Source organism: Rhagoletis zephyria, unplaced genomic scaffold, assembly GCF_001687245.7.
Source record: "Rhagoletis zephyria isolate East Lansing unplaced genomic scaffold, Rhagoletis_zephyria_1.1 Rzeph_scaffold_00696, whole genome shotgun sequence".
NCBI lineage: Eukaryota > Metazoa > Arthropoda > Insecta > Diptera > Tephritidae > Rhagoletis > Rhagoletis zephyria.
The window spans coordinates 132,772-158,505 of NW_016157780.1; the positions used below are offsets into that span (position 1 = coordinate 132,772).

A 25,734-nucleotide genomic window follows, 5' to 3' on the forward strand; every position below is an offset into this window, starting at 1 on the left:
TGATTCATGAAATTGCTGCATTTATTTGGATTGGATATATTGTCGCGATACTTTAGACTGAGATAGAAAAGCAAAATAAAGATATTACAGCTAATATGGTATGCACATAGCGAAAAAAAATTCGTTTTTATTCGTTTTTGCTTCTTAACAAGTTAAGCTAATAAACATGTTTTGTGTCGAAAATAAGCTCCGACTAGTATATTTTTAAACCTTTGCTAAATTTTGGATCTATGAACATATGAGTCGGTTAATTACCAAAGGTAATAAGTCAGCATTTTTCCGATAACTCCAATTCGATGCAGTTCAGCTCTTTAAACGACCCGTGCTGCATCAAAATTGTCATATTCGCAACACGAAAACTCCTCGATAGCCGGCCGCTCGATATGAGCGAATTGCAACTCGCACGCGATACCAGAACCACACTGGTTCAACTCAGACCTGACAGGTGCAGTCGCCTGATCTTATACAGAACCAGATTAGACCCGGAACTCGGCGTCACCTGCCCAGCATGCGGAACCACTCCACACAACACCACCGTACACCTTTTCGCATGCCCTACTATTTATTTATTTTTAATAATTTTCATTTAAAATATACATATCGTTACCTTAATATAGAAAGGTTCTACCTCCTTTTCTTTCGAAACTCAGCTTTGTACAAAAGTTGGCAAACTGTTCAGTAAGGACCTAATAGAATTTAAAAACAACAACTAGATCAATGAATTTGTTTCAGTGTGTATTAAAAACCAACGTTTTGAAGGAATTTGCAACCGAAGAACTTTATTCTTTATATAGCTTTATAACTACTCTGTAAAGAAACAAAAATGTGAGATAGGGCCTATCTATATTAAGGTAATGATGTGTAATTAAATCTATAACAGAAGTCACATAAATAAAAGTTTCGAAGCTTGCGAAAGTTAAAAAAAAAAGTTATCAAAATTTCCAAATTTTTAATCAGAATATTTAGAACATTTTTGGCTATGCAATCTTGTAACCCATTCAATTTTAGTCCAATAAAGTGCAAGTTTCAAGTCGCTAAAATGTACCGTTGATATTTTAGAATTTTGTTGTGTAGGGTGTTGCGAATATTTTTTCATTTTAAAGTAGATTTTGAACATGTGTTACATGGAAGAAACTGCGCATGAAATTTGTGCAAGCTTTGAAACTTTTCTTTACGTGGTTTCTGTTGTTGGTTGAATTATATATTAAATTAAAATTATTAAAAATAAATAAATAGACATAAGTTGCAAACAATATCATTTTGAATTTCGTTGCTAATTAGTTGAACGCGGGTGTATGTATGTATGTACACTAAGGTGGTCAAACCTTTTTTTTCCCAAATTTACTTTTTTAAGGTTGCCAACATAAATTTACAAAATCCTCATGAAATATTTATATATTACTCAAAATGTATTCAACAAAGTGTGATTGAATTTGACATTGCTCTCAGAAGAACCATCCTATAAAGTCAAATTGAAAAAAATTTGTATGAATTTTGAAGCGATTGTTTATATTTTTTGGCATAATAGTACCTTAAAAGAGAGCCTACCTGAGTTGTCAATCACACCTTGTTTAATACACCTTGATATTACTACATATATATTACATACATACATATATTAACCAAACAATTGGTTAAGCAACCTAAGAACATTTCAAATTTAAATTAACTGAAAAAAATAGTACAAGCTTCAGTTGTTATGGCAACAGTAGCTTTTTATAAAAGGTCTATTCGCGTATTCTTCCAGCAGAAAACTCTCAGCAGCAAAATTCTAATGAATTTTTATCTGATTTCCCTCAAAGAGAGAAATGCTAGCAAAAGTACACGAACGCAAAACCAGCAAAAATTTGCAAGTTTTTAGTACGGATGATCGAAATTCTGTTTACATAGAAAAGCATAAAAGAGAAAACATGAAAGGTATATAAATTAAAAGTTGCTAATAAAACATGAGTATATGAGTATTTGCTTTCTTCCGATACATTTGCAATTCTAATTAGTTACTTCAAACTTAAAAATCATAATAATAAATCTAAATCTAAAATAAATTTCCATATTTTCATAAATTGAAAACAGGTGACTTTGATCAGCTGTTTTTCTAACTGGCAAATGGCTGCTGGCAAAAATTGTTCCAGCAGAAACTAGCAGCTTTTCATCAGAATGAAATGTAAATTTGGTCTCTCAATTTCCGCTACTTTGCTGGATTTTTGTGTACGCGAACAGGAACTATAAATACACGAATAAACCTAATGTCACCAATATTTTTGTCAGCTTCAAAGAGATACAGTAGCGCGTTTCAAGCACCCTCTATTGGTTACAGTAGAAAATTGAAAGTTGGGATAGATAATCTGGGCTATCGTAGTCCGATCTTCGTAAACTGTACGAAAACGCGATCACTGAATCCGAATTGCCACGAACGTATGCACGGTGATAGCATCTTCGTAGATTTCGCGAAAATTCGGACTACGACGGATTCAGTGGATAGCCCTGATTGTAAATACCATAAGGAAAAACTTAGGGGTGTCCCGTTTTTTACGATGACTTTTCCTTTCCATCATACAAAACTGGGACCACTCTAATGTACATACACACATATCGTTAGTGTAGTATGGAATGGGCGTGTCTCACATCGTCACTGGAATGCAATAAAACCACAGCTAACTAAAATAGTTTAATGCATAAAACGATGTGAACTTATAATTCGAAGAATTGCATCATATTCAATCAAAAAGTGAATTTTGGATTTTTAGTTTGTTACAATTGGTCTCTAAAATATTTGTTTTATAATTTTTGGTCCAAAATGACGTAATCGACATTTTTTTTTCAAATTTCATTTTTCATGCAGAAATATTCCTTAAATGCTCTAGGAAAAATAAAATTTTGAAAAAGGTGTCGCTTACGTCTTTTTGGACCAAAACTTATAAAACAAATATTTTCGAGAGACCGATTGTCTGAAAAAAAAACCCCAAAAAAATATCCGCTTACAATTTTCTCAAATTTAAGAGCACTTAAGACATTTTAAAAGCTACAAGTACTAAAGAGAGTCGCTAGGCGACAAAACGGGCGAAAGACCTCGAATAGCGGCGAACAAAACTTCTGCTGCCGTTCTGTCGCTTGTTGGTAATTTGTCGTGGGCGCATTCGTATACAATTCGTATATTTTGTACGCCACGTAGAAGAAGAAGCAGCTGAGCTTGAATTTTCACTTCTTTTTCCTCCACCTTTCCAACACGATTTCCGACAAATTCTGTTTTGTCCAATTCCAACAACAATTTAAAAGCCGAATACGTTTTCCGACGTGAACGGGCACAAACGAAAATGTGGAAGAGAAAATCCACACAAATACCAAGCAAGCGAACAAAAACAAATTCATCGGCGTTGCGAATGCGACGAAGTGCAGAATAGTGACGAAGTATTGTGAACAACATCGACGAAGTCAAATAGCCAGGGAGACTTTAGCAGACAACAGCACAGTGAGCAGCAGCCGCGCGAGCGACGACGTAAACGCCATAAATTTGTATTTGGAATACATTTTTTTCAATGGAAAATCAGCAAATTAATTTGTCTTTTAAAGTTTGGTAAGAATGTGTAAATACAATTTGTGTATTGCATGGCTAGAAATTTAACTCTTGAATAAGTTATTAGATACAATTGCTGAGGCATTGGCTAGAAAGCAAACTACAAAAACCAAAACGTCAAGTATACATTTGTATGTATTTACATGCGTGTGCACATTCGCACATACATACAAATAAGTGACCGATTTGATTTGCGAAATGCGATGGCGACAAAGTCGATGAAGAAAAGCAATTTCTAGTATTGAGAAGTAAAAAATACAAATTTGTATGAACTTTATTCCGCAAGAATAGTTAAAAAGAATTTACCGCATTGGAAGAAAGCGAACAGTGGACTATAATAAAAGCTGTGTGGTAAGGAATTCCGGGTGAGATTAATATGTACAACATCGGGAATAGATTTGTATAAATGAAATGTTGGCAAATAACATTAGCCGACCGAATATCTCATATCGCTAAGCAATCACATTATTTATGCAATAATATATTCGTTGATTTGCGAAAATTGCTTTACTGAGTAACTGGCGCGTTGGAGAAATCAATACATACAGTGCAAAAGTCCTGGTCATTACATCGGCAGCCATTTCAACAACTAGCTACAAACATACATACGTACCTACTGTGAACACAGTAAGCAAGAAAAGGTGCAGCGGTAGAAAGGAAGGTAGTGCTAGTAGCCACTCCATGGCCACGAGTGTAAAACCCGTACGAAAAGCAGCGGTTCACGACAAGGCGGAAAGAGTAGCACAATAAGTAAGAGCAACGGCGGCAGCAACAAGATCACGATAGCTCACACACCAAAGCACACATCGTAAGTATTGTTCCGATTACTTGTTTTTGAGAAAAAGGTTTCATAATTTTTTGTTTGAATATTTTTTGGAACATGTTGACATCTTAACCTCGTCTTTTGCACGCCTGCATTTGTCAGAGTGTACCGATGCGGTTGGACTCCTCTGCAACTTAGCGGCATGTATCCAACTAATGGTACTTGACAAGTGTGCACTACCACCACATGGCGTTGTAAAGCGAGTCCCGTTTCTTTTGAAGGGGAGCAATGATTGGTACATGTTTTTTGGTATTTTGTATGATTGGTGTATGAATATTTGTAAAATTTTTTCAATTCTCCAATTCGCTGGTGAGCAGGGGGTCAAATCTAGTTATGCGTTATTGTGAAGTGATAAAAATAACACTTTCACGCTGCACCATTGAGTAACCGGCCCTTAGTATTTCGGTATGAATTTTTGATTTTCACTTCATGATAGCGCAGAACGACCCCAGGTGCAGCTTTAATAGTACGAAGGAAAATAGTAAAAAAGATTAAACCCAAACGACTGAAAAGCTGTGTTTGTAGTGCGTTTATTGGAGGGGTTAAAAGAGGTTATGTTTTCCCAAATGCAATCCGAAACGTACGTATGTATGTAGTTTTTTGTTGCTAGTTACACTGGAGAACCGTACTGCATTTATCTGGAAAGTTTTTTAGATATATCCCAAAGGTATTGAAAGCTAATATTTTGAATGTTCATAAATTTGTTATCCATTGGAGTTTATATGGCCCAATTCTAACTAAAATCACGACTAAGATTTTAGGCTGTTTGCTAGTCTTTGGTGTGTCTGAATATGGAAAAAATTACTCATTCATATTTCAAAGGTTTAAGATAAGAATAAATTTGGTGCTAATACCAGAAGGTAAATTTATTGCGAACTTGAAATGAAAAAATTCGTGCATCTTACCATTTTCTTACAAAATAAGATTTGTGTACTTAAATACAATTAGGAAATGATTTAAAAGTTTATACATAAGTGCTTATAGTCATTCCAGTGTTATTAAAATACAACTCGACGTACATATTTCATATGCATATGCATATGTATGTTTATACGTATTTGTACATCTGTATGCTCCTTGAGGTATGTACATACAAAGTTGGTATATATGTATGTACATATTATGTATCTACGTCGTATTTTTCTCATTCGTTCTGTTCATTGATAATGTTAATCATGGCAACTATAAATGTACATATGTTTATATAGCGCTCCTCAAGGGAAAATCGTTTTTTTTAGAGCTTGTTTGATGATGTTTAAGCGACTTGCGTAATTTTTTGCAGCTGGTTAGATATACAAATATGCGGGTAATAAATTGTCATCTGCGCGGCCTACTTGATCAAAAAAGAATAAATACCTAACTAGGGATGTCGGGAAAACATCGATGCATCGAAAATATCAATAGGGGTATTCTGGATCCGTTGCATACTGTCTAGCATGGTGCATAGGTAGCATAAATAGCATATTTGGCTAACCCCACGTCTCCACCTTCTACAGATTCTGTTAAAAAAGCTGTGTTAAGGACAGAAATGTCAGGTGGATACCGCAAATTTCCACTCGTAAACTATTCTTTCTTGCCGAATTTCTTACCATCGCTCTTAACATCAGCTGCAATTTCGTAGATTGACAACTCAGTTTTAATTTTTTTTACACTGATGTGATAACTATGTCACAAAATATATTTCCAATGGAGACCGCCTATTTCTCATGGGCTGCAATATATGTCAGCGCTTATTGCTGGTCATCTATTGTAGACAATTTGATAGTTTGACAGCCATATTTTCATTTGAAAGAAAGCGTGTTGATGGTAACATCAATGAAATTTTGATATTAAATCAAAATAAGGATCTGTTTTATTATTTATGGTTATGTTTTAGAAAATTATTCAGCAAGTTTTTTAAGTTTTAAATGTCTTTAAACACCGAAATTCAGAGAAGCTTGCCTGGTGGTGTCATGCGGCAAATGCTTATTTTCAAGACATCAAAGTGCCCACACACAAAAACTTGCAATCATATTGCTCGTCAAAATGAATTGTTAGACCATCGGTGTTGGCCTATGGAATTCAGCGGTAAAGATCGATCTGACTGATATGATGCCATTTTAAAGTGATATGTTAAGACAACAAGTTGCCCACATGATAAAACGGGACAAAGTGAAAACATAAATTTGACAGATTTTAAGACACATTTAGCAGATAATGGAGACGTGGGGAAATTGTGTTGTTGTTTGAACACATGAAGCAACAAACTTATCCAATAATGCTATTTATGCTATCTATGCACCATGCTAGACAATGTTTTGCTTCGATGTATCGAAAATTTTCTACATCGATGCTTTTTTTTTTAATTTAAATGGCTCTAAAAATTTCCGTTAGAAACATAATTAGTTGAGTTGCAGTAATTTATTTAAAATTTTGTACAATTTTGCTAATAACATATTTGGCTGTTAAACGTAATCTGAAAAATCCTATGCAATTCGATGCATCGATGAATGGCCCCTCGATGTATCGAAAAATATCGATGTACATTTCCATGCATCGGGCCAAACTTAGGGATTATAACCCTCACTAAGTAGAATTATCTTTTCTGTGATGCCGAAGAAAAGGGGCTGAACACCTTTTGCAGAGATATTTCGTGGACATCTTTTGTTTGACAGCTCAGCTCGGAAATTTGCGAAAAATACCATATTTCCAACCGACATTATTAATAAATTAATGCACAGATATTGTAAATTTTATTTTTGTAATAAAGTGTGATTTGAACTACGCGTTTGGGCACAGCAACCCAAAATCGTTGTACAAATATGCAAACAGTAGCCCTAAAAACTGGTGGAAGCATAGTCGCAAGGAATTTTCAAATTTTTTTATACTGGTAATGAAGTATCTCTGTGCACCACCTTTCTCATTGAACTCAAAACAGAATGTTTAGGTCATCGGATAGCCTTTATATTGAAAATATAAAAAGGTTTAATACATTCTATAGGCTTTATGCTTTCGATTGGTATATTTGTAATTTGTTCATTAAAAAATGAGTGCAAAAAAAAAAAATAATTTTTGGTAATAAATAATTAAAAATATCCTGGCCGGGATTTTTTCAGCCAAACCACTCGCGAAATATTTCCTAACGGCTTAAATTTCATACAAAGTAGATTTCATCCATTAAACAAAATGAAAGCTGAATAAATCATAAAAAAGCGTACGCTACTTGCAAGTTATAAAATAAATGTAAATTTTAACAATTTTAGCAACACACAAAAATAGAGCTTTCGCACGGGCATTTGTTTGGTTTTTCAACTGACAAAATTTTACTTTGCATTTGGCACTGCAAAATTCAATTTAATTGTACACCAAAGTAAATATTTCCTCCTCGTCTCACCACGGACAAAAAGTTACCTATTGATACACAGCCTAAGTGGAAAATTTTAGTGAAAAAATAAAAGTCAAAAGTTAACTTAACATTTTTATCGAAAAAATCCGATTATCTACTGACACTTTTACTAAAAAAGCGTAATACGCGGCATACACGTTGCGTCTGACCCGCGAGTCATTTGTGTACGTGTTGACTCGCCTTCGACTACACACAGTTGAATCATTCAGAGTCATGACGGGAGTCATGTTGGTGTAACTAACGCATATTTATTTTCACAAACGCATCCAAACCGACTCGCGACTTAGACGCACTGTGTATGTCGCCTAAAAAACGACGTTAAGATGAAGTCTCTACGATGAGCAGAATCCGCGAGATATAACGATTTGAAGAAGTACATGATTAGTCAGAATGCAAACTTTGACAGATCATATCTCGGAAGAAAAAATAAATTAAAAACAATCCTCGAATACGTGTTAGCTTATTTAATGTATAGAACCCATAAAAAAATTTGAAGCCGATCGAAAAAGCGTGACACCACACCAAATTCGGTGTCCGATATGAAAAAGAATGTCTCAAATATCCATCGCATACTTTAAAAGTTTATATCGCAGCGAGTGAACATTAGTTAAAATTTGAGCGAGTATTCGAAAAACATAAATCCCGATTATATGTATATGTAAGTGGTTGAAATTTAGCAAAAACGGCCAATGTCACAGTTTTAGGTTAGGATATCTTTAAATCCTGACGTTATAGAGCAATACTGCGGATAGATTTGGATTCAGCTCATTGAAAACATTCGGAAAAGTATACGCAGGCTTCTGGGATGACTATAAAAATTCCCTTAAATTTAATCTTTTGCGGGGCATTTTTTTTTGTTTTAGGTGATTTTTAGGAACCTCAAGCGCATTTGGTCAGTTTTAGCGTAATAGTTTGCTGGTTTTTTGGTTATTAAAATCCGCGCGCTGGTTATACCCAGTCTGAAAATGCAATGTATGGTAATTGAAAAATTAATCAGTAAAACAGCCGTTTTCATAGTCGAAAATGCATTTTTTTTCTCCATGGCGATGTCTTAAAAATGTAATTCATTAAATTTTGTATTACCTAGTAAACGAGGAATGTATATGATTTAATACAGGGCTGCAAACCGGTTTTCGAACCGAACCGGTTTTCGAACCGAACAGTTTTTATTTTTAAATACCAAACCGAACCGAAGACCACTCCAAAAAATGAAAATCCGCTATAGCATCACTTTGTTTAAAAATGTAACACGTATGGTAAAATTGCAAGCATTATTTTTTGTTTGATGGCAACTGTAGTTAAGGCCCAGTGTAAGCGCCAAACCAGCTCAACAGTAAGCCAATATTTCGAGTGTCAATTCAAAAGCTGGAGTATGCGGTTTTGTCTACACTAGTCAGGGCACTTGAATATGGAATTCTGCCAGCGTAGGGCACTTGCTTATGGAGTTCTGCCAGCGATGGGCATGACCGGAACGACCCAGATTTATATCTGGCCAAGGACTGTCACTCCAGCAACACTCCCCAAAAAGTTTTTGGGGAATTTGTATGCTGCTACAACAACAACAACAACAACTGGCCTACACGATTAGGCTTACCACTTCTCCAAATCTTAAACAAATTTATTAAAATTTTTCGAATTTTCCCTTGATCGCGTTGATTTTAAATAATTTTTTTTTTGTTCAGGGTATTAGACATTTTGTGCCATAAAAAAAAAGAAAATTCCGTGAACAATTGCCAAAACTTGCTCAAATGTAGCCTCCCCATTAATTTTGCCATTACTATGCATGTGGGTATTTGAATTTGATCTCAGTAACAAAACCTTTTAGTTTTAACCGACTTCCAAAAAAGGAGGAGGTTATCAGTTCGTCGGAATCTTTTTTTTTTTTTTATGTTACCGCATAACTTTGGACCACGTCAACCGATTTCGATAATTCTTTTTGCATCGGAAAGGTAGTGTCTCAGAGGTGGTCCCATACTAATCTGGTTAAGATCCGATCAGTGGATCATGAGATATATATATATATATATTTTTTTGTATATGGGAGTTGAAGTCGGTTTTTTTTTGCTAAAAACTACTTGTTATATTATACATTTGTCATATTTTAGCAATATTTATATCCTTTGGCATAAAAAAAATTGAACCATTTGAACCGAACCGATCGCAGTTCAGGGATACTAATGAACCGGTTCTTGTACCGGTACAAGCTTTTTCTAAGTGGTTCGAACCACTGAACCGAACCGCACCGATATTCGCAGTGGTTTGCAGCCCTGATTTAATATGATTTTTTTTGGACTTTTTTGTTACATTTGTATGATGATTACACATTAAAAAGTAATAGAATCTAAATCACATAAGAAATGCATTACATTATTTATCATGTAATTCGTGACTACTATTCCCACTGGGTAAGTATGTATATATCGCACACCGTCTGCAAAAGAGTCACAACTCATACATAATACATACGTTTGTAAGAAAATGCGAAATACTATTTCCTAGCACATGATAATTATATAGGCTAGGGCGACCTTACCCTAGGTTTTATTTTAACAAATTGAAAAAAAAGCTTTTGCTGAAAGGTAAATAAAAGTTCTGTGCGCATTTTTAGCACATAATCTCAAAAATGCCAAATTTTGAGTTGTGACTCTGTTGAAGACGGTGTGCGATATGTATATATATATCTACTAGCAGACCCGGCGAACTTCGTCCCGCCCAAAATTTTTATATATTTTATTGAAACTTTTTGGTCCAACATTTTCACCAACAATTCACGTTTACGATTTTCATTGGCAAATTTTTTGTCTGCTAAGATTAAGGTTTGGTGGTCATTTGCCGCTTTAAATAACCTAAGGAAAGTGTTATATCCGTGAAGAAGTTCTTGAAATTCTCCAGTTGTGCGGAATTTCATAGCACGGTTATTCGCAAAGCGAAATAAATTTTTTCCTCTTCACTCCCTGGCGGCAAGAATGATCCGGTTCTATAGTGAATGTCCTAGAAGCTTTACAGTATAGTAGGTGGCAACTTCAAAATGAGTGCGAATCATTATTCTACAGAAATGCAATATACATATACTTATTTTAGACGAAATACCTTAAAAGTTTGAACGTATAATAATATTGGAAAATCACATCCATTGGGCCAATTGCAACGCAGGAGCGTTCGATATACTCAATGGTGCAACAGGTCGATTTAAACTGACCTTCACGGCCCCTTTTCTCACTTGGCTATTTTTAGTAATAGCTCGACTTCAGCACCACTTGGCAGCACGTTTTTGCAATAGTATTGCATACATATTTAAAACATTAGCCAAATCGGATCATAAATAAGATTTGTAGTAATAACTCTACTACAGCGCCAACTGTCGGATTAAATTGTGAAACTAAACCATCCAGAGACCCACTCAAATACACAAAAAGTTTCGTTAAAATCCGTACAACCATCTAGGAGGATTTCACTCACAAACACACCTACAGAAGAATAAAAAAAATTCATTCAAAGATAGCTAAAGGTCGGTACGTTTGTAGGCCTCACACCCCTTTTCAAATAGCCCAAATTTTCTCCATGAGTATGGGCTTGATTTCAACTATATACATATCTCCATACGAAGTTCCAGTACTGTGAATACTTTCGGAGATATGCAGTATAAAAATTCGATTTATATGGGAGGAGCCACGCCCCCTTTCCAACAGCTGCCCTCTTTCTTCATGAGTATGCGATTGATTTCGTATATCTCCATACTAAGTTCCAGAACTCTACCAAGAACACTTCCAAAGATAGGCAGTATGAAAAATTCGGTTTGTATGGAAGATGCCACGCCCCCTTTTCCAATAGTTCCAATTTTTCTTCAAGAGTATGCGATTTATTTCGTAAATCTCCATACAAAACTCTAGAACTCTACCAAAAAATTTCCAGAGATAAGCAGTATGAAAAATTCGGTTTGTATGGGAGATGTCACACCCCTTTTTACTATAGCTAAAATTTTTCTACAAGGGTATGCGATTGATTTCGTTTATCTCCATACCAATTTCCAAAACTCTACCATGCACACTTTCAGAGATATGTAGCATGAGAAATTCGGTTTGTATGGGAAGTGCCACGCCCCCTTTACATATAGATTTTTTCAGCCTAAAACCATCCTTGGGACACGTGCGGCAGGTGGCAGTTTCAAAAAAATCGGTTCAGCCGCTCTCGAGCCTTGCGAAAACTAACAAACGGCTTCCTAAATATATATTAGTTGAGATATATTATATATTATAATTATATTTTGACAGTATCCGTTGTTTCTGATTGGCGCAAAAAAAATCTCGCCTAGTGCCGAATTCGCCCCTTGATATGGTCGTTACTTAAAGCTATTTACATTCGAAATTGCATGAAAATTGGAAAACAGGAATCTATAAGCCTATCCAGGCAAAAAGCCGTACCGAATTTTAAGCAAATCGGACTATAAATACGATTCATTCGAACAGATCGGTCCCTGGTCCACTTCTCGGAAAAATGGACCATATATCCTAATATATGCTAAAAAACTACTTACGTACCGAATTTTAAGCAAATCGGACCTTAAATGCGATTTTTTGGAATAGATCGGTCCCTGGACCACTTCCCGGAAAAAATGGGTCATATATGCTAATATATGCTAAAAAGCTACTTACGTACTAAATTTTAAGCAAATCGGATCATAATAAGATTTTTTCGAATAGACCGGTCCCTGGTCCACCTACCCGAAAAAAAATAAAACAGTTTTAGTACGTTTCTCTTTACATAACCAATACACATACATCTTATATATAAAAATAAGTGAACGTTTTTGGCGTGACCATATAACTTGAGAACGGCTTCACCGAATTCAACCAAATTTTTGCGGCACATTCGGGCTATCATGCAGATGGTTTATGTGAAGTTTGCTTGAATTCGGAAAAGGAGGCGTGGCGCCTCTATTTCATATATGGCGGTATTGGAAAAGAGGGTTATCCAGGTCCACGTTTTGGTCTATATCTCGAGACCCTAGTTACGGAGGGGCATTAAAAATACTCTATACTATAGCAATCATCAACAGCTCCCATTTGCTACCCATATTGTACAAACACATCCTTAAGTTATCGGGGTCCACATTTTGGCCGATATCTCGAGACCCTAGTCACGGAGCGGCATCAAAAATACTCTATACTATAGAAATCATCAACAGCTTCCATTTGCTACCCATATTGTACAAACACATCCTAGGGTTACCCGGGTCCACGTTTTGGCCTATTTCTCGAGACCCTGGTATCCGATTCTTAAAATTTCAAAACACAAACCATCTACTGAATAGTCCAAACAAAGCCTAAAAATTTGGTTTGGATAGGTGAGCCCGTTCTTGAGTTATAAAGTCACAACGAAAAATGGCATTCATTTTTATATATATAGATATATATGTTTGTATGTACACACATACGTACATGTATGCCAAGCAAGTATGTATGTAGTACACATTAGACACACGTCGCGTATACAAAGTTCGGTTTCACCCGAACTCCGGACTTCTTTACTTGCTCATGTTAAATTATTGCAAATTGACATTTGTTTGCTTTTGTCGGACCAATATTTTGTGACTGCATTTGAGAGGCTAGTTAGTATTGCTCGCCATGTCTTTTCAACTCCCACCCTTTGAGTTTGCGTATTTAACGATAATACACAGCTTAGTAAGCGACTTTGACGCACCTTGGTGACCACGGCTTAATCATGTACCGTTATGTGGTTACATGTCATATGTATACATAAGGTATGTATGCATGTCAGCTTGTACTTTCGTAACATATTTGTACATTCGAACATACATATGTATGTACATATTTCATACTATTTATGCATATTTTTAACTGGCTTCGAAAAAGTAGGAGATTATCTACTCGTCGCTCCACAGTGGACCCATTTAAATTTTATTGATGTAACAATTATTTATTGAGTAATGATGACAAAACAAGAAAAGCCGTTATATCATATCGTAAATCGAGAAATGCTTATCGTTAGTCGCTCCGACTGCACAAGTATATATCGTTGCCTTAATATAGAAGTACCCTATCTCGCATCGTCGTTGTAATACAAAAAGTCGTAACTAACTAAAAATCCAAAATTCACATGTTGATTGATTATGATGCATTTCATCGAATTATAATAAATCCCCACTTCGTTTTATGCAACAAAAAATTGTAGTTCAGGCTTTCTTCTATTTCACCGGCGATGTGAGATAGGGCCTTTCTATATTAAGCTAACGCTATGTACATAAATATGTATGTATGTATATACTCACCATATACATACATATGTACTCACCACACACACACACACAATTACAAGCAGATATTGCATTGTAAAAATAGGTATGCTGATTGTATGGACACTTCTTTTCATACCTGTTAACAGTTGATGGGATGCGCTTGCTTTGCGGGAGTGAATGGGAGTAGAGTGGTTGGGGGAATGTCAGCTCATTTCGGCATTCGTTGGCATCTACAATTTGTAGGCGTTTTGTGATGGCATAAATGTACGACGAATACCAGAGCCTACTCGGTTGTGTGTATGCAATTTATTCTCGCGTGTCTGGCGTTCGTCATCGTCATCGTTGTCGTGCGGACGAAGATAGCCGGCACTAGCGGCGCTGAAAACGATGTACAGCGCCACATGAACTGATCAGCAACGTCGTCATTTTCTATTCGTCTCAGCTGCCGTGTGCCGTAAATGCGTTTTCACTGTTTTCTTGATTGTCGTTCCTGGTATTTGTGCACTTTGTTTTCAGTTTTTTTTTGTTTTTTTTTTTTCTTTACATAATTAATTAAATTAGTTTAAAAAATAAACTTATTAACCTATCTTCTTTAATATCCATTTCTTCGCTTACGCATTTTAGCTTTGACTCTGTGACCATATCAGCATTCATATGATATCATCAGTGTTGTAATGGAGCAAAACGCTTTGGCTACTGAGGATAGCGTTGACTCGATACCGGGTCCAGCGTATGAACGTATTGTCGGTGCCACGCCCATATTAACGTACGGCGCTAAAGTCGACAACCGGCACGCAAACAGTGTAATATTAGCCGTGGAAGAAGGAGCGGAAATGGAAGATGAAGAAGGCACTGATATCGATGGAGATGATGATGATGATATGGATATGGATACCGAAGAGCCAGATGATGAACAGAGGATAGGTCAAGCTGAAGAAGAAAGTATCATGGAACATGATTATAGAGGACGGGATGATTATAAGGAAAATGAAAGCAATTTAGTGCAGAAAGAGCTGGACGCATTGGAAGGCGCTGCAGTTGCCGCTGCCGCTGCTACCGAGCAAATAAACGATAACATCAGTAGCTCTACGATCACGTCTGCTGTGACAACAATTGTGGAGCCGGTATCCAAACCGGTTTTGGAAACGATTGTTACCGATAAGGTAACAACTATGCGGATTGAGTCATCTTCAGCCGATGCTGGCGACTGCCCAATACCGGTACAAATCGTCTCAGCTTTGACGGTGCCGCCTAAGCTGCTGTCCATGCAATCGAAAAACAATAAGGTAATAATGGTACAGATGTTGAATGAGCAGGCAGTAGATGGCAAAAATGCTTCTGTTAAAAGCACATTGACCGACCCACTCGCAAATGACCCGATTGCCACCGAAACGGAGGTCTCAGATTCTGCTGGCAAAACTCATTCGCCAAATCAAGACAAATCGCCTAATTTATCACAACAACAACAAAACCAACAACACAGCTCACGCTTTCTAGCACGCAGCAGCACACCGCTTTCACGTGAGTTCCTCGCACTCCAACGTTCGGTGAATGAATCGAAAGTATTGAGTGAATTTGTCACCGATGCGGTGCGAAAGCGGCAAAAGAGCGCACCTAAAGATGCCAATGAACCAGCAACATCACAACATCATCATCATCACCATCATTATCATGCACATGGGGAAAAGCCACGTAAGCCTGGCAAGTTTGCACCACTCAAGGATGATAACGCGAGCTCCACTTCGAGCACTATACCACGGCGTTCGCGCAGCAAGAGTGTCAATCGCAAAAGCATTGATGGTTTGGATGCAGCCGGTGGCAAGCTGAAGCGCTGGCCTTCCGATGAGAAGTTGCTCAAGCGTACAAATATGCGTTCACAAAATTCAGAGTTCGTGCAAAAGCAAATTGAGTTTTTGAATCGTGTGAAGCACGATGAGGGCGAAGTGTCATCGGAGGCAGAGGATGGCGAGCGTAGCCTTGTTAATGGTGGCGACGAGGAAGAAATGCATTTACCAATGGAACACAATACAATGAACGATAGCAATGTGTCGGCTCCTGGACTGGTGGGCAGCACAAGTTCATTGCTGGACGCTTCATTGGAAGTTGGTGGAAAAAATTGTATGCCGGTAAATGTAGATAGCATAGAGGCGCGATTGATGGCCTATTGGGCGCCCCCGCCGAAGGTAAGTGAACCACTTGTGAGAAGTTTGAAAATATTCAATTACAAATAACAAAATCCTTTATGCATTTCTGTAGCGCGGCTGGGATAGCTTTTGCTGGAAGTGCCGCGAGTGTGTCGATCTATTTCCCTGCTCTAAGTGTGTGCGTGGCTTTCATTGCACTTGCATTAAGGTTACAGCATCCACAAAACTAGACGACTCGTGGGTATGTCCCGAATGCGTGAGCGTGGAGAATGTATTAAATGGACCCAAACGGTAAATATAATGGAATTTTATGCGTTGAGGAAAAGTGTTTTAAACAGAACATTTTTTTTTCATTTAATTGAAATTTATCGAAAACTGTATGTATGGCGTAAAATAGTTTCAAATGTCGTAAATTTTTATTAAATAATAAGTACAAAAAAAAGGTTAGTCCATTTCTGCTCTCACAACCTCGATATGTATGTATATTACTACGATGTATTTCGGAACGACTTTCCCAATTCAAAGGTTAAGGCATTGTAAAGAGACGCATTTTTTTAATATTGTATGTATACCTCTTTTAGAATTAGAATTCTGTGGCATATTTTATGGTGCACATATAATGACAATACCTATTTCATTGAAATGGGGCTTTTGATTGTCAGTTATTTAATTTAAAAGTTTACTTTTTTAATAGTAATAAGCATGATAAAAATATAGTAAGGTAGAACCGCTGAGAGTCACTTTTAAGATTCTTGACGTTTCCAAACAATTTAATTTTTAAATTTACTCACAAACTCACACACACATTTTCATTTTCAATCTCAAGCAACAACAATTTCGAACAATTTCAATTTTTTATTTTCACTTTTATATGATTTTAAAATGTTGGCAAACTTCAAAAAAAAATCTTGGCCGACAAATTGAGAGAACGGTTATACCTTGCTATGTTTTTATCATGGTAATAAGAGTAAATTTTTATTTAAAGATATCTTTAAGTGAATTTAATTAATCTACATCTTGTTAAGCAAGCGTTTTAAATTAATTTTTTGGTTCCAATATAACATTGTGAGTCTCCCTTCTAAAAATCTTATTACAAGACCTGATATAAGCAATAAATATTTCCTAAAGGTTTTGCTCTAACAGTTATTTTATCCAATCCAAAAGTTTTCAATTATACATATTGCAATTGCATTTAAGTTCGTTATTCAATCGAAGTTATAAATTTCACAACTACTAATCGATAAATTTCCGTCTCTTAGCAGCTCACGTCGCGGTGAGGTATCCTTGGATTTGCTAAGCCAGCTGCTTTCGTTTGCGCTCAAACGCATGAAGATGGTGAAAGGGGTGAGTACACTTTGAAATGCCTATAATACATTTCGGTCGTTTGCTGAGAGAAAGTCATAATTCAAACAATTGTTTTTTTTTTAGAGTTAAGTATACAGAAATGTATTCTCGTCAACCCATACAATTCAAGATGGATGTAAGACGAAATTATATATCAATTCGCCTTGGTTTGATGCCAGCTTTTTCCCATTTGTTTTGATTCAAAGGGAAACTCTGGATAAAAAACTTTAAATGCGTTTTTGTCGGTTTTTTTTCTGACGTTCTTTCAGCAAATGTGCGACATGCATGTATACTTTTAAATCGATAGCCTAATTCACAAAGGTAGGTCACGACCCAGATTTATTTCTTGCCAAGGACTGTCACTCCAACAACTCCCAAAAATTTGTTGGGGAATATGAATGCTGTTACAACATCAACCATTTCCATTAGCTTTTATGAATATATTCTGAATGCTGTAATATTTATGACAAAATTTTTTAAAGTAGATGCTTTGAGTTGCAGATGCATGGCCTGGTAAAATGACTGGCATTATTGGCGTTTCACTTCCACCCACAAATATTACCCTCTTGTTAACCTCTTCGCACAAACATTAATATGAGGGCAATGAGGAAGCAACATTTTTTGTAAAAACGAAAATGCCATAACATTTTGATTTAATTTGTATAAGGAAATAATTGTCCCGGTTATGCGGCAACAAAATTAAATTTCCTTATGAATTCCGTATTTTCAAAATATTCAAAATGGCAAATATTTTCTGCTCTTGTTTCATTTACTATACCCACAAAACCAAAGGCATATTTATGTACATATGCATGTACAAATGAACCCATTGTATTTCATTTCATCGACATCACATGATGCCTCGACGCATTTGCTATCGCAGTCGTTTTTTTTTTGTTTTGTTTTTGGGGTTTGTGCTCGGCTCGTCGGCTTTGTCATCATTCATCGTGCACTTCACGAACATTATCTCTACATATGAACATCTAAATAAAAAAAAAAAATATATATATATATATATACATATATACATGTGTATGCATACTAGATTCACAGAAGTTTCTGGTAGCTTTTATAAAGCAGAGACAAAAACAACTGAGGCAGCAACAACTAATCGCTGTTTTAAGTTTCAATATGTAGTATGTACTGAATATGTAATGTATATAGATATGAATACATACATAAATATCCGAACCTATACTTTTAAAGTTGGTTGCTATTGCTGTTTTAGTAGGTAGCCATTTCGATGGTGTTTCATTTCATTACTGCATTGTGTTTCCAACGTATTTCGAATCCATATGTATATATATTTACATAAATGTACATATGTACATTTGCGCATATTTTTGCTCTTACTGGTTCTCATCTTAAGAGTAGTTTTATAGTTTACACCATCTGAAATTCTATATCGTATTTTTTGAGCTAAGTAAGTGGTAGAGTGGTTAGAGGTACATAGTACACCTCCCTGGTCCGAGCAACATCTAAATTAGAAGTTTTTTTTTGTGTTAACAGCAGTCGTGGCCAGCGTTGCCGCTTTGGTAATTTTTTACCAAAACGTAATTTTTTTCTTTTTAGGAGGAGTTTGGTAATTTGGCAATTTTTTTCTCAATTTGGTAATTTTATTTAACGTAAGTCTTTTCTTTTAAGTTTTTAATACTAACTTATTACATATAAAAATTTATAACTTTGAACCTTCTGACAATTGCACAAAACAAAAAAATTTGCATATGTACTTACATATGTATGTATCTACACCTTAAGAGAGCCAAAAATTGAAAGGGCTCTTTAATGTAACAATTTGCCTTGAGAACTCAGAACTTTTAGTATGAGTTTGCAATATAGCAGGAAACCACCCATTTTTCCCAATATGGCGGCTCGATCACAATGGTGAAAGAAAATAATTTCACGGGACTAATTAAAAGTTTGCGATTAAGTACGAATGTGACCCACTTATAAAATAGTAAAAGTAAATTTTATCTACCGTTTAACGATACATTTGCTGGTTTCATGTTTTGGTTTTAAGTTATGTAAAATAAATTATGTAAAAGACTGTATGTTACAGTCCATTTCCACCAAACGCTTAACTACAGTTAAGAGTTTAGATATTTTCAACAAGAGGTGATCTGCAATGTTTATTTATTCGTTTTTGTTATTTTCCTTTCATTTGCTTGTACCTAATATGAGCAACTACCTCCTTCGAGTTGTAATCTGCTTTTTTCCAATAGGCATAAACTGCAGTAGAAATGAACTATTAAACACCTTTTAAATGTTTATAAATCTATGAGCGATTTTTTTCTTTTATGTTTTAGGGCCGATTGTTCAATGTCTGATTAGTACAAATCGGAGGTAGAAGCTCCGGTTAAATACATTGAACAACCGGCCATTAAAAATATTTGTGAATTGTTATAGTCGGAACACATTGAAAAGGACAACCACAGCTGTAAATTGTTCGTCTTCGTTATCTAAACGCTCAGTCGATGGTGGTATGAATTTTTTGAACGCGGCAGCGACATCATGCATTTTTATGAGTTTGTCATAAAAGAATGGGAAGAACTCATTTTTCGGTCGAAAAATATAAATAGATCTAAGCTGGCCACAATCTCAGACGTGGTGTATTATCTACATACGTCGAAAAATAATTTCCAATTTGTTTAGAATATTATGCTCATAAAAATTTGGTAACTTTTTTCTGAGTTTGGTAATTTTTTTTTAGAGGTTTGGTAAAAAATTAAAAATCTTTGTGGCAACACTGGTCGTGTCAGGCAATGGTAAACCTCCGAGTGTATTTCTACCATAATAAAAGCATGTCATTAAAACCATATCGGTGTTTCCATAACAATAGGTTTGTTCCACACGCTTTCCGAGCTGTTTCGGTAATTAGAGCGTAAAAATAAGTTACTCTCTCACACGTGTCAAAAATGTGTCAAACGTGCCCAGAGCGTGAACGCAAAAAACCACTCTTCGTGCCCGGAATCAACAAATCAGTTCTAAACAATGATTTTATGTGTATTTATCTTATGTAGCTAATAAAATTGGCAAATAACTACATTTCTTAACCTTTAGTGCTATTTTCCATTTTGTATTTCACAAAATTTGCTATCGGATGTAAACAAGCGACGGCTGTTATTTCAAATTGGCTTCTTGCACATTTCGGCCCGGAAAAAAGTCCGGGCTGTTTCGGGCACGAAGAAGAAGACATCTCTATAACCCATTTTTCTAGCGTGAGGAACGCTTTCTGGGCTGTTTTGGGCACCCGCGGGTACCCGCGGGATCGTATGCAACAAACCTATTGTAGACCGAAAATGAAAGTAAATGAGTTCAAATAGCTTTATAACTTTAAATTTCGTAGTCAGATGGGAAAAAAAGGTTATGAAAACGCAAGACGGTGGGGAGAATAACTGAAAAAATTAAATAAAAAATTGTATGGGGGAAAATCTGTTACGTCCGATATGTCACGTTTTAATTCAAAAAATTAATCTAACAACGAATTGCTTCTGATTAAAAATGAATTGGTTGCAATGGTCCGCAATTTGACTTTATTTAAAGAATGTCTAAGAAAGGAAAACCTCACAGAATTCACAGTTTTGCTTATTTTTTCATGTACCTTGCAACCACTTCTGTTTTTGTCACGTCCGTTACGACCATCCTTACGACCTTACCACCTCCTTTTCATCGCACCTATTTTTTTCAAGCAATGGAAACACACATATATATGTCGTTTATATGCGGCGTAAAATTGTAGGTCCTTCCCCTCATTAAAAAAAAAAAAAGTGAATACTTATTGAGTTTCACTTCAAACTACTTTGCTTAGCAACTACATATGTATACAGTGGTGGCCACATAATTAGGAAAACTACTTCTGTACAAGCTATGGTCATCTATTTTATCTTTATCTTTATCTTTATCTTTATCTTTATCTTTATCTTTATCTTTATCTTTATCTTTATCTTTATCTTTATCTTTATCTTTATCTTTATTTTAATTTTATTTTTTTTTACAAAAAATGTGGCTTATACCACAACGAAAACCATGCAACTCGAAGTTTCAAACGTTGTTCAAGATTTATAAAAAATCACCAAATTTCTAAAAATGGTTATCAAAATTTAAATTTTTTTAATCAGCAATTCTAAAAAATCGTGTGCAATATTATAGCCCCTTAAATTTTATATAATATTTTTCAAGTTTAATGTAAACAAATTTCGTACAAGTTTGTATCGAAAAAAATGCGAAAATGCGTAATAGGCCTTAAGCACAAACGCGAATCCTAAGCCGCTTTAAACTTGAACCTAATTTTTTTAAATCCTGATTAAAAAAATTTAAATTTTGATGACCATTTTTTGAAATTTGACGATTTTGTTTTAATCTCTTACAAGGTTTGAAGCTTTCAGTTGCATAGCTTTCGTTGTAGTATAAACTGATTTTTGTATAAAATACAATATAAAAACAAAAGGTCAAACCTATAAAGAAGTATGTCTTTAATTATGAGACCATCATTGTAAATAAATACATACATTATTTAAAAACATCTCAACATGATCGTAGAAGAGTCGTCAGTTCCACTCTTTTGCAGTTTCGTAGTAATAGGTCATCCGAGACTCTTTTAGAATATGAATGTAGATAATTTCAGGATTGAAAAGCCCTTCCGAAAGGCCTTCCACTCTACACTCTCCTTTCTTTTTTGTATGGAGTGGCACAAATTGAAGGGCTTCTTCGGAAGGCCTTTTGGAGGAGTAGGCGCGATTTGGGTGTAGAATGAAAGGAAGAGCGCTCACAAATGTAGGGAAGGACTATATTCGGAAACATCTGTCTACATTTAGGAGGAGATGCAAAGTTTTTTGGTCTCAGCTGAAAAGCTGTAGTGCCAAAAAAGAAAAAGCTCGAATTTAAGGCGTGGCGATTTTGAGAATGGGGTGTTAGAATCATTTGAATTTAATATTAATATTATAATAATCCTGTTAAAGGGAAGTAAATATGTGTGCGTTACATTTATTTTTAAAAATTTACTTTTACTGGAAACAAAAGACCCTTTGAGGCTGGGAAAGTAAAGGCCATTTGAAATTTCGTCGATCGCCCATCGACCAATTGCAAAACCGCAATAGCAATAACAACCACCCTGTCATGTTTAAATAGCGGCAAATCAGCTGCACTTGATATTAGTAGGTTGATTAAGGAAATGAACTAGCAACAAGAGTTTACGGGGTGTGCATAGCTCAGTGGTTAGCGCTTCTGACTTTGCACATCGATGATGCGGGTTCGGCAGCTATTACTTCCACCGCTTAGACTTCGTTGCTTTTTCCATTTTTCCTAATAAACATAATCGAAGTACAAAGCTCAGTAACAGTAATAAAAGTAAACTGATCTATTAAAAAAATAAGTCTATAATAATTAAATTGACGACTGATCGAGCCTGATTGGCATTTACAGTTCGGCCTCTCTTGACTTTCATGGACCGGCCCATGTTAGTTAGCGTAGCGTCACATTCGATGTAACCAAAAATTACGTTGAAGTCGCTGGAGTGTCTTCTTAACAGCAAAGTGACCTGAATCGTCATGGGAAGTTTTCGTAATACGCCAGGTTACTGCTTGAGGAATTCCAACCGCCGCTCGCCCTTGACTTTGCGATATAACCGTCCTTTGTAGACTTAGTAATCCTGCCACATGCTGCATCTTTTAGTCTTGTCGATGAACAATTTTAAATCGAATTCTTCTAATTTCAGCCACCATTTGTCAATACGTCTAAGAAGTGTTGTTGTTGCTTTCGTTGTAACTCCTCAACACAGATCGCCTTCGTTTTTTCCCCGGAGCTTTACCTGCTTTAGACGTATTGTGTCCTAAGAAAATGACCTCGTTCGCCAAGAATCGGTACTTGGAAGGTCGAAGCGTAAGACTTTCTTTTTCTTCCTTTACCGCCTTCAATACCTTTCGTTAAACTATCTTCCTTCTTCGCTTTTTACAATTGTGGGCTATGCGAAATACCCATTTTATGTGAACAATGACACAGTTTTGAGAAAGATACGCAAATTTTATGGCAGTTACTGCCTAAATAGCGTGAAAAAGTCATCGAAAATGAAGTTGCTTAACCACCCACCGACGTAAAATCTGTCCAATTTCTATAAATGATTAACCGTTGTGAAAATATTAACAAATTCTTCGTACTTTTCTATAGAGAGCTTTAATTTTTTTCTGATAACGGCACCCTATAATCAATAAAAAGAAGCTTAAAAATGCACTTGGAAAATTGTTGAGATATTATAATTGTTCTAATATATACTATTGCCGGCTTTGTAAACACCTTGGAAACGGTGTATCATTCATGGAAGTCGGACATCAAATAAAAAAGCTTTACTCTCATAGTAAGCACCAATTTAAACTTGGATCACGTTAACTGCTAGTTTAACAGCTCCTTGGCCAGTATTTGCTATATTTCTTTTTTTATTTAATATTTAACGTTTTTTTTTATCAATGTCTAGCTTATTATACATATCACCCAGCGCGATAGTAAATTTTAAACACAAATATCAATATATTCGCGAAGCCATGGGCCAAATATAGTAAAGGTGCGTTTTTAGTTTTTCACTCTGACGTCACTAATTCAAAAATGATTTAAAAAATTCAGTGCGAGTATGGTTATCAAATTAAAGAGGAAATTCTGTAGAATTTAAACATATTCAATTTTTGGTGCATAAGGACTGGAAAGTATTGAAAATGCCCTTTTAAAATTTTATCCTTGAAATTCTGCAATATTTGTTTTTGAAAAAATTAAATAGTAAGGGCTTATATAAACTCGATAACAACCTCGAATTTCGTCCTTCTAACTTTATCAACTCAAAAAATTACCTATTCGTCTATGTGAATCCAAGAAATATATACCTATATATTTTTTTTAATTCTAAAGAAATTTCCTCTTGCATTTGGTAGCCATATTTATATTCTACATTGCATTGAATTTTTTAAATAGTTTTTGGAATTAATCATATCTTTAAAATTACTAAGTCCTTTAAAATAAATCCTGACGTCAGAGAGAAAAAATAAAAATGCCACTTAAAATAAAATAGTAGGTTTCAAACCCATTTATTTATTATTTATATATGTTATGATAAGGAGAGCTTCTCAAACAATACAGAAGCATTTTTTCTATTTAAGTTGTTGAAAAGTAATGAATATCTAAATCCCGGGGCTAATCCCGGGGCTAATCCCGGGATCCCAGGGATTGTGATAAGGTCATGCCGAAAATCCCGGGATCGGAAAAAGCTGAAAAATTAACATCCCTCGAACATACACACGTCAAACCTCGAATATTGTAATGTTCCAGACAAAAAATAAATGCATGTATGAATGTATGCTTATATATGTATGTAGATATAAATGCATACATACATATGTATGTAGTTGCATATATTTATGAAAATAGATACATACTAAAAAGTGCAGGTTAGATACCTCCACTTGCGGTATTTAATATTTACATATGCACTTAGCATTACTAATTCCAACATTTATATCTGGGTGTTTGTGTGACAAACTTGTTTTACCTACACCCATTCATCCTATTCTTCAAGCAAGAATGATACATCGTGCTATTCAAGCTGCATAGTACTTACTTATTGCTCTTTAAATGTCTGCATTACATTCATTTGCTCTTTTCATATGTGTACATGTGTATGCGCCCTCCTCTCATTCTTACGGCTTGTACATCTCTTTGCTGAATGCGGCGAAATGCTGATTAAGCATGATCNATCATGCTGATTAAGAGCGTTTTTTTGTGTTGCGCGTGTTTTGTTTTCTGTCTGTTTACCTTCTCCTTAAGCATTCACATTTATGTGACGTTGTTTTCTTTCCGTTCGTTTTTTTTTTTTAATATTAATAGGTTTAATGAAAACTATACTGTGATGAAAACCAACTGCTTTGATTGAGATAGTTCGTATTGCTTTGCTTCTATATGCCACTTAAATTTTTACATATCCATGTACATACATATGTATATATAATTGCAGGGTAATGATACAAATTTAAATACATGGCTGACCTATTTTTATGCGAATCACTTTTTTTGTTCAATGCACTTGCTGGCGTTGGGAGTGTAAAGATATTAGAAATTTTGTTGTATGTTTAAAAATGTTAGAATAAATTATAAAAGCTGAGGATTTCTTGTAACAAAACTTTAATGATTGGATATTCCATCTTCACGCGGAGGACAATTGCTGATCAAAAA

At 35.4% G+C, this 25,734-nt stretch overlaps 1 protein-coding gene across 6 annotated transcripts in view; it reads left to right on the top strand.

The window, feature by feature from the left end:
- The first annotated feature begins 3,157 nt into the window (after nucleotides 1-3,157).
- Zmynd8 (Zinc finger MYND-type containing 8) overlaps nucleotides 3,158-25,734 on the top strand; it is a 33,823-nt gene continuing 11,246 nt past the window's right edge. For 2 of the 6 annotated variants that reach the window (XM_017613619.1, XM_017613622.1), the window contains exons 1-4: nucleotides 3,159-4,382; nucleotides 14,663-16,221; nucleotides 16,295-16,473; nucleotides 17,445-17,526. In XM_017613619.1, the coding sequence (XP_017469108.1) occupies nucleotides 14,713-16,221; nucleotides 16,295-16,473; nucleotides 17,445-17,526 (1,770 nt within the window). In that variant the 5' untranslated portion in view covers nucleotides 3,159-4,382; nucleotides 14,663-14,712. Of the gene's footprint in view, nucleotides 4,383-14,662; nucleotides 16,222-16,294; nucleotides 16,474-17,441; nucleotides 17,527-25,734 lie in introns of all 6 variants that reach the window. The other 4 variants (XM_017613617.1, XM_017613618.1, XM_017613621.1 and 1 more) reach the window with 4 other exon arrangements.